This window comes from Trichomycterus rosablanca, chromosome 3, assembly GCF_030014385.1.
Source record: "Trichomycterus rosablanca isolate fTriRos1 chromosome 3, fTriRos1.hap1, whole genome shotgun sequence".
NCBI classification, from domain to species: Eukaryota; Metazoa; Chordata; class Actinopteri; order Siluriformes; family Trichomycteridae; genus Trichomycterus; species Trichomycterus rosablanca.
In genome coordinates, this window is record NC_085990.1 from 15,749,125 (window position 1) to 15,765,904 (window position 16,780).

At 39.4% G+C, this 16,780-nt stretch overlaps 1 protein-coding gene across 1 annotated transcript in view; it reads right to left on the reverse strand.

Annotated features, from left to right (window-relative positions):
• The window catches only part of atp8b2 (ATPase phospholipid transporting 8B2), a 52,567-nt gene extending 36,641 nt beyond the window's left edge, over positions 1–15,926 (reverse strand). Inside the window, exons 1-2 of the mRNA XM_062992780.1 lie at positions 15,775–15,926; positions 9,105–9,172 (exon numbers count right to left, since the gene is read on the reverse strand). Coding sequence (XP_062848850.1) covers positions 9,105–9,135 — 31 coding nt within the window. The 5' untranslated portion in view covers positions 9,136–9,172; positions 15,775–15,926. The remainder of the gene's footprint in view (positions 1–9,104; positions 9,173–15,774) is intronic.
• Between the last annotated feature and the right edge of the window lie 854 nt (positions 15,927–16,780).

Sequence of the window (16,780 nt, forward strand, 5' to 3'; positions counted from 1 at the left end):
ACGAATGGCAATCGGGAAGGGGGTAAATACTTTCACGTGGCTCAGTGGGTAGCACAGTCGCCTCACAGCAAGAAGGTCCTGGGTTCGATCCCGAGGCGGGGCGGTCCGGGTCCTTTCTGTGCGAAGTTTGCATGTTCTCCCCATGCATGTTCTCCCAGTGCCCGGTTTCCTCCAGGAGCTCTGGTTTCCTCCCACAGTCCAAAAACATGCAGTCAGATTAATTGGAGACACTGAATTGCCCTATAGGTGCGTGTCTGACGAAAATCTGACGATCATTTATCTAATAATGTTAAGTGTATATAGAAACACTTGAGGCAGTTCACCTTAAATTTACTATGGTAGCAGAAATCCTACATATGGCACACAGATTGCTTAATATTTTCACCACTGAGCGCTTAAGACTTCAGCAAAATAATCTCTTCAGCAAAGTGACTCCTAAACTAAACATGCAAACACATCTCTATTTGAAGAGGGATTTAAGGCACTAATAACCTAATGCTGAAACTGCACCATATGCAGCTTTAAAAAGTCAAAAGTCGAGCATGCACATCTCTAAGCAGCCCCTGCTCTCCTAACACCTTTTGGTGTTTAGTCTGACCTGGCTGTTTCAAAATTACTGTCTGTGTCTGTGGTTTCCTGTTAAAAGGCCACTTTGTGTTCTACTTAACAGTGGCAAAATGTTCACAGACCAAGGCTCACTCTTTCTCACTCACACAAACACTTGTGCATGCATACCTATTTCCACAAGTACACCAGTGTTAATTTTGACAGCAAATTTTGATTTAGTTTTAGTCATAGTCTTTTGACTAAAATGTAATTTAGTTTTAGTCATAATTTAGTCATCTGAATTGTTTTAGTTTTAGTCTAGTTTTAGTCGACTGATTATCATAAGAATATAGTCGACTAAATCTACAGTCGATTCAGTCGACTAAAATACATATTTGTTTGTTTGTTTGTTTATTAGGATTTTAACATCATGTTTTTACACATTGGTTACATTCATGACAGGAACGGTAGTTACTCATTACACAAGTTTATTCGATTCTCAAGATTATATCGAACACAGTCATGGACAAATTTAGTATCTTCAATTCACCTCACTTGCATGTCTTTGGACTGTGGGAGGAAACCGGAGCTCCTGGAGGAAACTCACGCTGACACGGGGAGAACATGCAAACTCCACACAGAAAGGACCCGGACCGCCCCACCTGGGGTTCGAACCCAGGACCTTCTTGCTGTGAGGCGACAGTGCTACCCACTTAGCCACCGTGCCGCCCTAAAATAAATATAAAGGGTGTAAAATGTAAATGCTTTTTCATCAGTTCCCTTAAATTATTTAAGTCATTATATACACTTACACAAAATGAAAAAATTTTAATCAGTTATGGAATATTATTAATGTTTGAATGTGCAATACACACAAAAACAGATTTAACTTATTTCAAACAACATCTTTATTTACATGACCTTGCTTATTGAGCATAACAATAACAAAATATTAATGACCAGTAGGCCTGCTCTGCCTGAAAAGTATATGCATTGTTCATAACAAATTGCATATTACATTCTCTATAAAACTGGGTACCATAAAAGCAGCTGTGACATTATGTTGCCATTATACTGCCAGCGGTGCCAGATGTTTCAGATTTGTTGTGTTTTTACCCGAGATTGTCGCCCCACATGGTTTACACACATCGTCTTGTTTTTCATGACATCAAATGAGAAATATGTCCATATATCGACTCTCCTCTTTCTCCCTGTTGACATTGTGGAGTTAATCTAGTTCCATGAGTAAAGACAGTTTACAGGCTAGTCTGGTCTTCCCGGGTTTAGATCAAATGTGTGCGAGTGTGCTCTTAACGCGGTACTGCAAAAGATTAGTACTGATTGGATGGCTAATCGGCTTGTCCCGCCCCTCCTCATACGCTAAAGTAGTTATGATTGGATCTCTTTCTAACTTGTCCCTACCTTCCACAAAACTAAATCAGTTCTGATTGGATGTCATCCCTGCCAAGCATTTTCGTCATAGTTTTTAATCCTTTTATGTAGGTTTTTATTTAGTCATCGTCTCGTTTTCGTCATGAAAAAAAGGTTCGTTGACGAAAACTATGACGAAAATCATTCGTCAACGAAATTAACACTGAAGTACACACATCTCAATGTCATGTCAGCATTACAAATTTATTTTTGCCAGCTCTCTGGTCAGTCCTTTGTTTCTGTGATGTTCGACACTGCATCACCCCACCCCACATTTTGACTAACTGATTGCTAACTGAAAACCGCCTCATAGTGATGGCAGTGAATTAGGTAGGGCCTTAAGTATAACAGTCACCTTACACCAGAGGAATTATAATCCTGTTAAGCATACATAATTTTCTGTTCTTTGCTTTGTGTGAAATACTTTTACCCAAATGTCATACAGGGTCAGTAAAATAAAACTTGAATGACACAGGTACAAACTTGGATGTCTACTTGCAGCTGCTTGGGTGGGGCAACAATCTAATATGCTAGCCCACCCCTGTCAGGACTTAAATAGAATTCTGAGTTTTAGTCTTGCTGTGCCACCAGCCTACCTAGACGCTCAACAGACACAATTAGCCACGTGTGAAGAAGAGAAGGCCATATAGGAAATCGATTTCTTGCCTCTGAAACAGTGACTCCTACTGTCTGGTCAAGGCACCAGTGGCAGACGAATATAAAGCCAGTAGCATGTCCTCTGCACATGCTGAGACACTCTGATAATCGATAATCTGTCACTATCTGACATCACAACTGCTCTTTTGACTAAATACGCTCAGACACCACCAACATGTCGCTTGGCGACACACGCTTGGTGAAAAGTATTCATTATTTTAATACTGCTTAAGAGACCAAAATGTCAACTTCCATACCATTTCTAACTCCATCAAGTAGCAATGCTTGAAATATCTCCAAGGAGATTCCATACAATCCACTTCTCTTTTTTACTGTAAACAGTCCTATTTGAAAGTTGCAATACATTCCAGTACAGCAGGTATCTACTGGATACCAGTGGCAGGAGGTCATAACAGAAGGTGCTCTGGTCCCTAACTGGATCTAGCTGAAGCATTTTTCATTACACAGGACCGTTCAGCCCTTTTTATCATCACATCCTTATTGGTGTGGGCAGGTACATCTTGGCTAAAGCTCTGCAGAGACCACAGCTTGTGTCCGAACAGAAAGAACACGCTGTTCTAAAATAATACTGCTGTTACTTTCAGTAAGTCTTCAACAGGGTCTGGAATGGTCGATTAGAAAAGGAGCAGAACATTTTGCACATTTTACATCACAGGATACAAAATCAGGCCTCACTTTCAAAATTGCTACCAGTGAAAAATCAGCGAGTAAACCAATATGAAAAAGAAATCAATACTCTGCACTGTCTTCACAACAAACCACTTACACTCTGTATCATGTCTCAGTTGTTTACAACACAATAAAAGCAACGATTTTGTTTTCATCACAACAAGCCAAAGTTTACTTTCTTGTCTAGCCCGATCTTAAATGGCTTAAATATGAGGTGTAGTTTAAAGTCAAAACTTTACATACACTTACAGTGTATCACAAAAGTGAGTACACCCCTCACATTTCTGCAGATATTTAAGTATATCTTTTCATGGGACAACACTGACAAAATGATACTTTGACACAATGAAAAGTTGTCTGTGTGCAGCTTATATAACAGTGTAAATTTATTCTTTCCTCAAAATAACTCAATATACAGCCATTAATGTCTAAACCACCGGCAACAAAAGTGAGTACACCCCTTAGTGAAAGTTCCTGAAGTGTCAATATTTTGTGTGGCCACCATTATTTCCCAGAACTGCCTTAACTCTCCTGGGCATGGAGTTTACCAGAGCTTCACAGGTTGCCACTGGAATGCTTTTCCACTCCTCCATGACGACATCACGGAGCTGGCGGATATTCGAGACTTTGCTCTCCTCCACCTTCCGCTTGAGGATGCCCCAAAGATGTTCTATTGGGTTTAGGTCTGGAGACATGCTTGGCCAGTCCATCACCTTTACCCTCAGCCTCTTCAATAAAGCAGTGGTCGTCTTAGAGGTGTGTTTGGGGTCATTATCATGCTGGAACACTGCCCTGCGACCCAGTTTCCGGAGGGAGGGGATCATGCTCTGCTTCAGTATTTCACAGTACATATTGTTCATGTGTCCCTCAATGAAATGTAACTCCCCAACACCTGCTGCACTCATGCAGCCCCAGACCATGGCATTCCCACCACCATGCTTGACTGTAGGCATGACACACTTATCTTTGTACTCCTCACCTGATTGCCGCCACACATGCTTGAGACCATCTGAACCAAACAAATGAATCTTGGTCTCATCAGACCATAGGACATGGTTCCAGTAATCCATGTCCTTTGTTGACATGTCTTCAGCAAACTGTTTGCGGGCTTTCTTGTGTAGAGACTTCAGAAGAGGCTTCCTTCTGGGGTGACAGCCATGCAGACCAATTTGATGTAGTGTGCGGCGTATGGTCTGAGCACTGACAGGCTGACCCCCCACCTTTTCAATCTCTGCAGCAATGCTGACAGCACTCCTGCGCCTATCTTTCAAAGACAGCAGTTGGATGTGACGCTGAGCACGTGCACTCAGCTTCTTTGGACGACCAACGCGAGTCTGTTCTGAGTGGACCCTGCTCTTTTAAAACGCTGGATGATTTTGGCCACTGTGCTGCAGCTCAGTTTCAGGGTGTTGGCAATCTTCTTGTAGCCTTGGCCATCTTCATGTAGCACAACAATTCGTCTTTTAAGATCCTCAGAGAGTTCTTTGCCATGAGGTGCCATGTTGGAACTTTCAGTGACCAGTATGAGAGAGTGTGAGAGCTGTACTACTAAATTGAACACACCTGCTCCCTATGCACACCTGAGACCTAGTAAGACTAACAAATCACATGACATTTTGGAGGGAAAATGACAAGCAGTGCTCAATTTGGACATTTAGGGGTGTAGTCTCTTAGGGGTGTACTCACTTTTGTTGCCGGTGGTTTAGACATTAATGGCTGTATATTGAGTTATTTTGAGGGAAGAATAAATTTACACTGTTATATAAGCTGCACACAGACTACTTTTCATTGTGTCAAAGTGTCATTTTGTCAGTGTTGTCCCATGAAAAGATATACTTAAATATCTGCAGAAATGTGAGGGGTGTACTCACTTTTGTGATACACTGTATATGTCACGACAACCTTAGGATTTTCAGATTTCTGCAACTGTTCTTTTAAAGCCTGACATAGTGAAACACATACCTCTTTGATCAAATTTCTAGTATGAGCGTAAGTAACTATGATTGACTATAGCTGATGTACCCATATAAATCAGGCTAGCTAGCCAATCATGTCTGTCTAGATTCTTAAATGACATTGCTTCATTTCCAGCTGTTTTTGTGCACATGCCTTACCTTCCTAAATCATGTTTTGCTGATCACCCACTTAACAGTAGATACCTACAGGGGTTGGACAAAATAACTGAAACACCTCTCATTTTAGTGTGGGAGGTTTCATGGCTAAATTGGACCAGTCTGGTGGCCAATCTTCATTAATTGCACATTGCACCAGTAAGAGCAGAGTGTGAAGGTTCAATTAGCAGGGTAAGAGCACAGTTTTGCTCAAAATATTGCAATGCACACAACATTATGGGTGACATACCAGAGTTCAAAAGAGGACAAATTGTTGGTGCACGTCTTGCTGGCGCATCTGTGACCAAGACAGCAAGTCTTTGTGATGTATCAAGAGCCACGGTATCCAGGGTAATGTCAGCATACCACCAAGAAGGACAAACCACATCCAACAGGATTAACTGTGGACGCAAGAGGAAGCTGTCTGAAAGGGATGTTCGGGTGCTAACCCGGATTGTATCCAAAAAACATAAAACCACGGCTGCCCAAATCACGGCAGAATTAAATGTGCACCTCAACTCTCCTGTTTCCACCAGAACTGTCCGTCGGGAGCTCCACAGGGTCAATATACACGGCCGGGCTGCTATAGCCAAACCTTTGGTCACTCGTGCCAATGCCAAACGTCGGTTTCAATGGTGCAAGGAGCGCAAATCTTGGGCTGTGGACAATGTGAAACATGTATTGTTCTCTGATGAGTCCACCTTTACTGTTTTCCCCACATCCGGGAGAGTTACGGTGTGGAGAAGCCCCAAAGAAGTGTACCACCCAGACTGTTGCATGCCCAGAGTGAAGCATGGGGGTGGATCAGTGATGGTTTGGGCTGCCATATCATGGCATTCCCTTGGCCCAATACTTGTGCTAGATGGGCGCGTCACTGCCAAGGACTACCGAACCATTCTGGAGGACCATGTGCATCCAATGGCGGTGCCGTGTATCAGGATGACAATGCACCAATACACACAGCAAGACTGGTGAAAGATTGGTTTGATGAACATGAAAGTGAAGTTGAACATCTCCCATGGCCTGCACAGTCACCAGATCTAAATATTATTGAGCCACTTTGGGGTGTTTTGGAGAAGCGAGTCAGGAAACGTTTTCCTCCACCAGCATCACGTAGTGACCTGGCCACTATCCTGCAAGAAGAATGGCTTAAAATCCCTCTGACCACTGTGCAGGACTTGTATATGTCATTTCCAAGACGAATTGACGCTGTATTGGCCGCAAAAGGAGGCCCTACACCATACTAATAAATTATTGTGGTCTAAAACCAGGTGTTTCAGTTATTTTGTCCAACCCCTGTAGAAGTCTGTACTATTTTACTTAACAGCCCACTCATCCATGCATCTATCTATCCATCTTAATTTTTCCTACCTCAGCTACATCATCAATTACAGAAATACTATCGTTACTCAGACAAATACGTAGTCAATGAGTAATAACAGCAACGGATGAGATAAGCCTTTATGTAGCTACATGAGCTATTTTAATGTGACTGCATCTGCATAAATGAGCTCAGACTGACTCACGTTCTAGTACTACTGTACAAAGTCATCCTAATGTACTGTTTGTACCATACCTACTGCACAAAAGTGAGTAGGAGAGTCAAGAGTAGTGTCCAGAAGTATGTTGACAAATGGCCATGAGCTTATTCTTTATCCCATTCCAAAAACATGTGCATTAACATGAAGCTGCCCCTAACTCAAAGTTTGCGGCTATAACATTAGATGCACACTTCATGATACTGGAGAATACTGGCTTATGACACAAAATGACAAGTAATAGTGAAGAGAGCAGATCAAATGATGTAGTATTCTTAAATGCAATGTCACTGGAGGACAATAAAAAAACAACATCCACAGTGACTCAGTGACTCAAGTCAAACAGTTAAGAGCAAAACATTTTAACTAGATGGCATGGTAAAACTAATGTGAAAAGGATAGCAGCAATAAAATGATCAACGATTTTAAGAAAGATTTATTATACAAAGACGTAAAACAGGGATAAAGAGAGAAACACACGTACTGTCTTGTTATTGTCAAACGTGAAAATTGTGTTGAAAAAGAACATAATGCTAAAACTTTACCTGTCCTTTTCATCACTGCTGATGTTGGGACTCCTTTTTTCTTCCATTTCAGTGGAAGGACAATAGGAAAAAACTTCCTAGGAAAGTCTCTAAAAATAGCCATTTTGACCCGGAACTGTTACTGATGGTTTGTTACATAGTTAACTCAGCAGATAAATGATGCAGAGACGGATCAAGTGATGAGAGTTTGACACACACAGGCTGAGCAGAGCATTTTTGCTGCATTTATAAAGGTCACTTAGCTTGACGATGCTGTCTCAGGTAAAGACAGGTCCTGACCCTGAGTTACGACAACACAGCCAACTGAGTCAAAACATTATTTAACAGTGGTTATCATTTCTGTTCAGGTGACAGTGTAAGCCTCACATTCCCCATGAAACGTACAAATAGTGTGTCCTCTTGACCACGTTTGCCTTAGCTATCATTTGATCTTGCACAGATCCTCTTACTGTGATGTACTCATCACTCTTCCTCCATATAGCATTTATCGATTTGCGCCACTTAACCTTCAGCATAAGTTGACCGGCAGCTCAAATGACACTCGCACTTGCCTCTCTCGAGTCACAGAACAGCAACACAAATGCGGTTTTGGACCAGCGTGATGTTTTTATATGACATAATCAGCTAGCGTTCTGATTGGCTCTCAGCTTAGCCAGTAAGAAGAAGCTGAGGAGGTTGTCAGGGCAACTTGCAAAGACAAGCAAATGCAGGACTTAGCTTAATAGGTTTGGAGTGGTGTCTGGATGTGCTGCAGAGGAACAGGTGCTTGTGCACGTGTGGAGTGTGTTTTCATCAGTGGAGAAAAAGGGTGCTAAATGTTGCAGACTGCTCAGACAGATGCACATCCAGACCACATGCTGACAATACCTGGCAGCTGCGCCACATCAGAAGAGGCAGCATCATCAGTAAAGGCAATGCAGGTCAGCAAGCCTTCTAATAGTTGTGGCCCTACAGACGTGAATTTGAAAAAAAGACCTGAGGGACACGTGTTTTAATAGACATCATTGCACAGACCACTTAACACAACACCACTGAACACTGAGAGCAAGCCAGGCCACTTTATCCAACATCAGTCCTTGACTTCACAATTGTTATTTTGACTAAATGGGCACTCATTCAATAATAATGTTCAGGGTTTTGAAATAGGATGTCTCTAACAAGTTCATGGTTAGATGGACACACATTTATCGCCATATGGTGTACAGTTAAGAGGATTTTTACATGTATGTCATGCAGTTCTTTTTGGACTTTTGATGACTTCTGCAACTGTTCAATGTGTACCTTTTTGTCCAAAACCATACATTTATATACATTTATATATTCTTGCAGGTTGATGTGACCTGCTCTCTCCACTATACTTACCATAATTTTGTGTAATGAGCCAGTATTAGCCAGTTCCATGAAGTGGGCAAATAATGCATAATGTACAGCCAAAGTGCAGCTAATTAAAGGCGTGGTAGTTCAGTGGTTTAAACAATGGACTAGTACTAGCACTGCCAAGATGCCACTGTTGGGCCCCTGAGCATAACTGTAAGTTACTTTGGATATAAACGTCGGCTAAGTACTGTAAATGTTAATGTAATTACCTGGGGGAGGCCGCTTTCTGAACATATCCATCCCTCCAACGGTTTGCCGCTCTGTCCCATGGGAAAAGCTAGATACAAAAGCAGAGAGAAAGACACACACACACACAAACACAAAACACACCGTCAACAGGATCTCAAGGATAAAAGAAGGTACATATGACTCACTCAGGGAATATAGTGATATATGATCCCAGATCTATAGCACAGTTTGGTCAGCTACATATCAGTTAAAGCCATTGCTGGACTGACTGAGGCAAAAAATGGTTTTATGCGCAAATACATTGTCAAATGATTTATTATTATGTACGTATTGTTTGGTTTATAATGAAGTAAGCCATAAACTCAATAAAAGACGAATGTAACTATTTTCCACATTTACACTCAGTTGTCAACATATTAGTTGCACCTTTGTTTGCTCTGCACATTTTCAGCTGTACCCAATCTACAATAGAAAGGACCACCATCAGACCACCACTGAGCAGATATTATTACAGAGAACATCCATAACAGATTTTATTAATATAAATTAGGGCTGTGAAACGATACAAATTTTTTATCGCGATTAATCTCAGAATTTCATATAGTTAATCGCGATTAATCGCATTAAAAAAAATCTGTGTAAATGTTATAGAAAACAAGGATTTTTAAGTGAAATGTTACAATTAAAATGGTGAACACATTTTATGCTAAATGTACTTATGTTAAAAACTGCTGGGACAAGAGAAAACTGTAAGGGAGTTTTATTCACTCACATACTAGGCAGTAATACTATCCAGCAGAGACCCTTGACTTCGTATATATGTCAAATTGTAGATTAAAATTTCTCCATCAGCAAACATTGTGAGTGTGTTTTGACCCTTTGGGGCTTCCATGGTGCATGGAATAGCATGCTTGGCTAACGGTATGACTCTAGCTGTTTGCTATTCGGTACCGTAACAGAAGAAGTAATAAAGTGTTATGATCCCGACAACTTGTGAATATACCGTGTATTTATTTCTTTATTAAGCAAGTGCATCACTACAATGCTCGGTTACATTATGTTAACAAACCGCAAATGAAACAAACGGTGGCAAGTCCGACGTTAAAACTTTGGTGCACGGTCAAGTCTCAACATGAACTACGGATGACTCGCAGGGCCAAATAGAATTTGCGTTAACGGCACTATTTTTTTTAATCGCGTTAAATTGAGATTGCGTTAATGCCTTATTATCACGTTAACTTCGACAGCCCTAATATAAATATGTAAATCTGTGTTTAGAATCTTCATTACAGTATATAGACACAATGTAGCCAAAAGTATGTTGGCACCTGACCATGAGCTTAGACAATTCCAAACAATTACCATTAATATGAAGTTTGTCGCTATAGCAGCCTTCCCTGGCATGCAGAAAATTCAATCATAAGCATCCTGTCATCAGAAAATGTGAAAATGATCCAGAAGAGACTAACATATCAGAATAACACATAAGCATTATAAGTGTATAGGCAAATTACACATAGATTTTACTCAACAAACAATAAAAGCTATTTGTGAAATACATTAATTTAAGTTCATTTTCATCAACTGCTTTTATCTGCTCAGGGTTGGGGTGGGTCCTGTTTCATCTGGAATCATTGGGCGCAAGGTATAAACACAACCTGGACAGAGCGCCAGCTCCAGAGTTCCCGCTCTTCCCTTACTGTCTCATAATCATTCTTCATTTACTACAGCAAAAAAGTGTTATATTAAACCAAAATCATTTGCCTTCATTATTTGCTGCTTATCCATGAATCATCTTTGTAGCTTTGTAGCCTACTTCAAAGGTCAAAACAGGAAGTAAGCATCATACCAGAATCTATATAGCAGGTGCTACAGGAAATTAAGTACAACTCTGTTCTCTGTCTCTATTTGTTTCTTAAATAATTACTTCTTATTTACAAAGTGATAACTTTAATACAGTATACATTTGCTGGTTCAGTATGCAACAATAATTAAAACACAATTCTTGTCAAATTTTGTCTTTCTCTCTTGAAAAGAAAGACTCACAATCAAACAAAGGCCCCATAAAACAATTATACAGCAGCAAGGCTTTTTACCCCAAAGTTTATTTATTCCTAAGGTTTCCGTTGGGCAGCAATCAATGACTAAATGTTGTTCAGTTATGTATCCCCAAGTGGCCAACTGTCAGCACTTTGCTTTGCTATAAAGTGCTAAAAGGATTTCTAAAATAAGCTTCCAAGTGGCCCAACAGAAAAGCATTGTCTCCAAAAAACGTAATCCAAAGGTCACAAGTTTGATGTCAGTGAGCTCAGATGATTGAAAGAAAGCAGTTAGCATGATCTGCTAGGCATGTTAATTTGGCCAGTAACATTGCCTGAGCTGCAGCATTGAAAGTTGTAGTGTATATCATCACAGATTTTGTAGGAAGCACATGCTTGCGGCAACTTAGTGATAGGAGCAGCTCACTTAATGGGTGGGTAATTGGTAAGGTCCAAATGACTCAGTGATGGTCTAAAATGTTTATTTATTATTTATATACCGCAAATTTAAAATTAGTATATGGGTGGACAAAACATACATTTAACAGACATTACACCAGAAACAAAAACCCCACAATGTGCCTTTATCTTTGATGTGGTTATTATTATTGTTGTTATTATTATTACATAATAGTTTTTTGTACAAAGAGTGTTATGTACACCTTTATACATACTTTGGTCATTTAGCATTTGCGTTTTAGATCAAAAGTTTCGGCTTCTGGTTTTCTGTTCCTTTCTCAGTACAGCAAAACATTTTGTCTGTCTTAATTCCCATTTTGTTACAGGAGTGGCAGAGTTACGGTAAAAATTCACTATTTAGCAAAAGTATGTAAACACCCTTTATTATTTTTATTGGGTGTATTAGACCAAACATTTGCCAAAAGGTGCATAAAATCAATTATATCAAATAAATTACAAGCTTTTAACTTTAATTTTAGCTTTCAGATTGTTGCAACAATTTAGTAAAGACGTTTTACTTTTTGCAGCATGACTGTGCCCCAGTACAGCAGTAAGCTGTGAATGTGTCTGATTGTCTGTATGTAAAAAACAAAAAAAAATCATTTTATTTGCTATGGCTACAAACATGGATGGACAAAACATACTTTTAAAAAACAAGGGAAGTGGTAGCTCAGCAATTAGGGTACTGGACTTCAGAACCAGAAGATCCACCACTGCCAAATTGACCTTGAGTAAGGCTCTTAACCCTCAACTGCTTGGACTGAAGACAGTCACAATTGTAAACTGCTTTGGATGAAAGCATCTGCTAAATGCTGTAAATGTAAATAACAGAGGAAAGTAAACCCTAGAATGTACTTGCCTTCACCCATGTTGTGGTTACCTTAAAACATTATTATTGGTAGTAGTAGTATTGTTTACTTGAATTAAAATGATTGTTTACATACTTTTAGCTGTTTAACAATTGTGTTTTATTGACTGTCCTAACAATGCTCCAGGCTTTCCATTTTATTTTTTGTTTCTTAGTGAAGCAGACCATTTTTGCCTGTGTTAATTTGGTTTGTGTTACATATGTGGTAGACTGAGTATCATTTACTATTTCTAGCAGGTGTATATTAAATATTCTCTGTAAAAACAGGAAGGGTCTTTTCCTGTTTCTGACTCTCCGCCTGTTCATAAAGTAAAGGGTTTAAAAGCCTGGTTTGACCGGCTTGGTGTGGACAAAGATCTTTGAAAGGTCCAGTGAAAACCGCCAGAGCCCTGCTATTAACCTTAATGAACACCTTTTTATTAAAGTATAACATTGTTTAATCATTAACAAATGCTTATTTAAATATGGAGTGGAGGCTGTTATAGTCACAAACAAACTACTTTTGGTTAAACTCATCAGCTAATTACCAGTGCCTTAATTGACTGTGTTAGAAGAAAGAAAACACAAATCACTGTAGAGCTGTGGCCTCTAAGGTCAGAGTTTGACACCCGTTATTGCAGAAATGGCCCACATTTTCCCTGCTGTGTAGTCGTCTTAAGAGCGCATTAGGAAAACACTGCAAAGTGTGATTGTGCAGCGGAGCTGCTTAGCAAAAAGATTAACAAAAGCACTTAACTAAGTAAATAAAGTAAGTAACTAATGCTGCCTCTTCTTAATACCTGGCTGCATTTTTCTGCAACCAATTTAATCAAAGAACAAAATATTATTTAACCTTTAATAATTAACTGATAACCGACAAATAAGTTATTGTATCATTACCTGATGGTTGGAACTACAGATCTACTTCACACACACACAGTGTACAGTGCAGAATTCTGACTTTCCCTTACCCACCCTTAATGTGCATGCATCACTTCGTTCTCAGATGCACTGAAGCTCTAACCTGAGTCTCACAAAAGATGAAACTATTAAACATCACAAACAGGGAAGCTGTTTTGCATCTGTATGGCATCTGTCCATCTTACAGTACTACATCACTGGCACTATCTTCAGTGGTTTTTATTACATAAAGCGTAAAGACTTGATATTAAACAAGCACTCTTCAACATTAGTGGTCTTCATCTACATTGCATATCTATGACAAGTGTAAATATATAAAGTTCATTGTTTTTATTTGTGTTTAGATACATTCAATAGGAAACAACCATCCAATCGTATGTGTATGAACTTAATCTACAGTAGTTAGCTACCTGCCTAACAAATAGTTTTTAAAGGTATTAACATATCGACAGCATACAACTGCATGGTACATAAATTCAAGATTTCTTTTAGTTATTCAGGGTTTTGTAATGTCTGTAATTAGGGCTGTGCCTATCAAATTTAACAAATTGGTACTGGGGTTAATCCAGGCACATTTTACTAGATTGTAAAAGCCTGCATGTTTAAATAAGTAGCATGTGCATGTGTTTACATTATTTAGCAGACGCTTTTATCCAAAGCGACTTACATAATGAGCTGAACACGATGAGCAATTGAGGGTTAAGGGCCTTGCTCAGGGACCCAACAGTGGCAACTTGGTGGTGGTGGGGCTTGAACCGGCAACCTTCTGTTTACTAGTCCAATACCTTAACCACTGAGCTATCACTGGCCATTACACTGGTAATGTCTGTGGTAAAACTGTTTCAGCAAACAAAATAAAGATTTTAGCAATCTTTAGTAAGTGCGCTTACAGAGTATGCATAAAGGCAACCGGTTTGATTTAGTTAATTTCTTTTTTATCAACCACTTTATCCTGGTCTGGGTACACTGGCACAAGACAGGAATACCCTGGACAGATCACCAATCTATTGTAGGGCTTCAAAACCCTCCCCCAGACACCCAATCGGCCAAGAACAAGTGCTTGTGGGCTAGAATAATAGACCGCTGTGGCACCCAAGCAGTAGTTTTTACTTAGTAAACAAGTTTATTATTACAAATTTACATTTTATGTTTTGGCCAATTAAGTAATTTCTCTTCCTAGTGCTATTTTGTTTAAATACAACCAGATGTACTAGTATTAAATGAGGAGTTTTTATGTTTCAGTCACAGATTAGTTTGGTTTTTCAAGTAATATTATGAACAAAGAAGATTCTGTATCATCAAAATACATGAGTAAGAATGAAAGAGTAAATAAATATTTCAAACATTTAAAATGAATAATGGTAAGCCGGCATTACACTCTACAATCAGGTTTTTGTTTATGCATAACACTGCCATCGTGATTGTGTATCCACAGATCTGTCATGTACAAAACCTTATCGTTTAATCCAACACTAATAAGTTTTTCCTGTGTCCAAGTGAGTTTCCTCTTGGCACTCCTGTTTCCTCCCAACTTCAGGTCTTTATTTATGTGAGTAAGTGTGTGAGGCCCTGCAATGGAGTGGCATCCATTCAGTGTTTTTGGGTGGCACTGGACCCACGGCAAACCTGATTGAGATGAAGCCTTGAGATGAAGTTTTTATTGTTTTGTATTTTATCTTACAAGCACAATCGCATGGTCAAAGAGAAAGCAAAATCAGTGACTTCTTTCTTGCACTTCTGCCTCTAACCCCAGAGTGATGCAAAACTTGATAGACTTCGGACAGTGTTACTCATGTTCATGCCTATATCTTACATTATTGGTGGTTTGCTTGTCAAGAGATCAAGAGACATTTTAATTACTGCAAACTAGCCCTTTATATTTATATGGGCACAGAGAAGTCACTAAGCAGTAGTCAGTCACAAACATGAGGAATAAGGAGAACATACTACAAAATTACATTTCATTATTAAACTTTCTTCACCATCAAATAATTGCTTATTAATTCAAATGGCTGTGTTAATGTTTTACCCAACATACTTTCGAAAACTACAAAAAAGTGTGGTTTTGTTTAGCTTTTGACGAAGAAGTATGTGTTCCAGTCACTGAAAACAATAGTGACATATTAAGTAATTGAATCCCAAGATTGACAGGACAGTTGACTTCAACTGTGGTGTACGGAACACCGTGACATAACAAAAAATTCTCAATAAATGAAAAGTAACTAAGCACATTAAAACTATTAATGATATTACAATGAGAATTGATTAAGACGAAAGAATAAACCTATTCATATTAAGATAATACATCTACTTAGTAATAAAACCGGTCTGAACCAGTCTCACAGAACTGACCCCTCAGGTTCGGATGAAGCTAACGCTAATCAATATCAAAGTATTACGGACACTTAATTAACATTAAAATACCTTCTCAGCCGCCTTTTTGTTTTTAGCACTCTAGACACCGATGTTTCCCGACATCTCCTTTTCTTTTATGGCTTCGTGTGGTGTTTCTAACTTAGTCCTTTTGAGAATATTACCGAATTTGTACATTTTCTCATATTTATTAGGCTACGGTCCTCAGCTGAGAGAAAGTCTAACGGTTTTCAGCAGTGACGTCTCCTACCAAACACACACGCGCTCGAAGTGAACGGTGAATCGAATAGCGGTACATTCCGGCTCCATTCAATGAGTCATATGAATTGACTCAGCACCCTATAATGAATCGACTCTTTGGATCCCATTCAGCTTGACGTTCACTACCAGTGTTGGTGTTTTTTTTTTTCTGAACAAAGCCAAAGTAAGCGACCCGTGATTGTTGTTGGTATGTTCTCGTCGTGTCCCAGTCTTTTATGTAACCAAATAAATAAGCTAAGAAAATGGCACTGAGATTTGTATAAAAAAAAAAAAGTGAAGCAAGGTGGCGCAGCAGGGGACTAGGGGTTGATATTCTTCCCTGGTCTGTGTGTGTGTGTGTGTGTGTGTTATTCCACGTGGGTTTCATACAGGTAATAGTGTTTCTTTACACCTTCCAACAGCATGAAGAAGGAGGACATTCTACTGTAAACTATTCCTACATGTGAGTGAGCGCATGTTGCCATGCAATGAAATGGCATATATTCCACCCTTAAGCCAAAAACTTTTGTGTAGAACCAACCCCACTTCAACTGTAAGGTCAATATATTGTTGGTTTCATGCTGATCGATGATGATGATGATGAATTTGGTTGGGTAAGCATCACAAGAAACAATAGGTGCAAGGCAGGAGTTTACACACCAGACATGGCATCAGTCCATTGCAGTGCAACCTTCACTCATTCACTCAGCACTTTCTCTCATGCAAAATCCCTTATTTACTCACTTGCACTTAGAGTCAATTTAAAGTAGGCAAACAACCTTGTGCATGTTTCAAATCCTACAAGAACCATGATGTG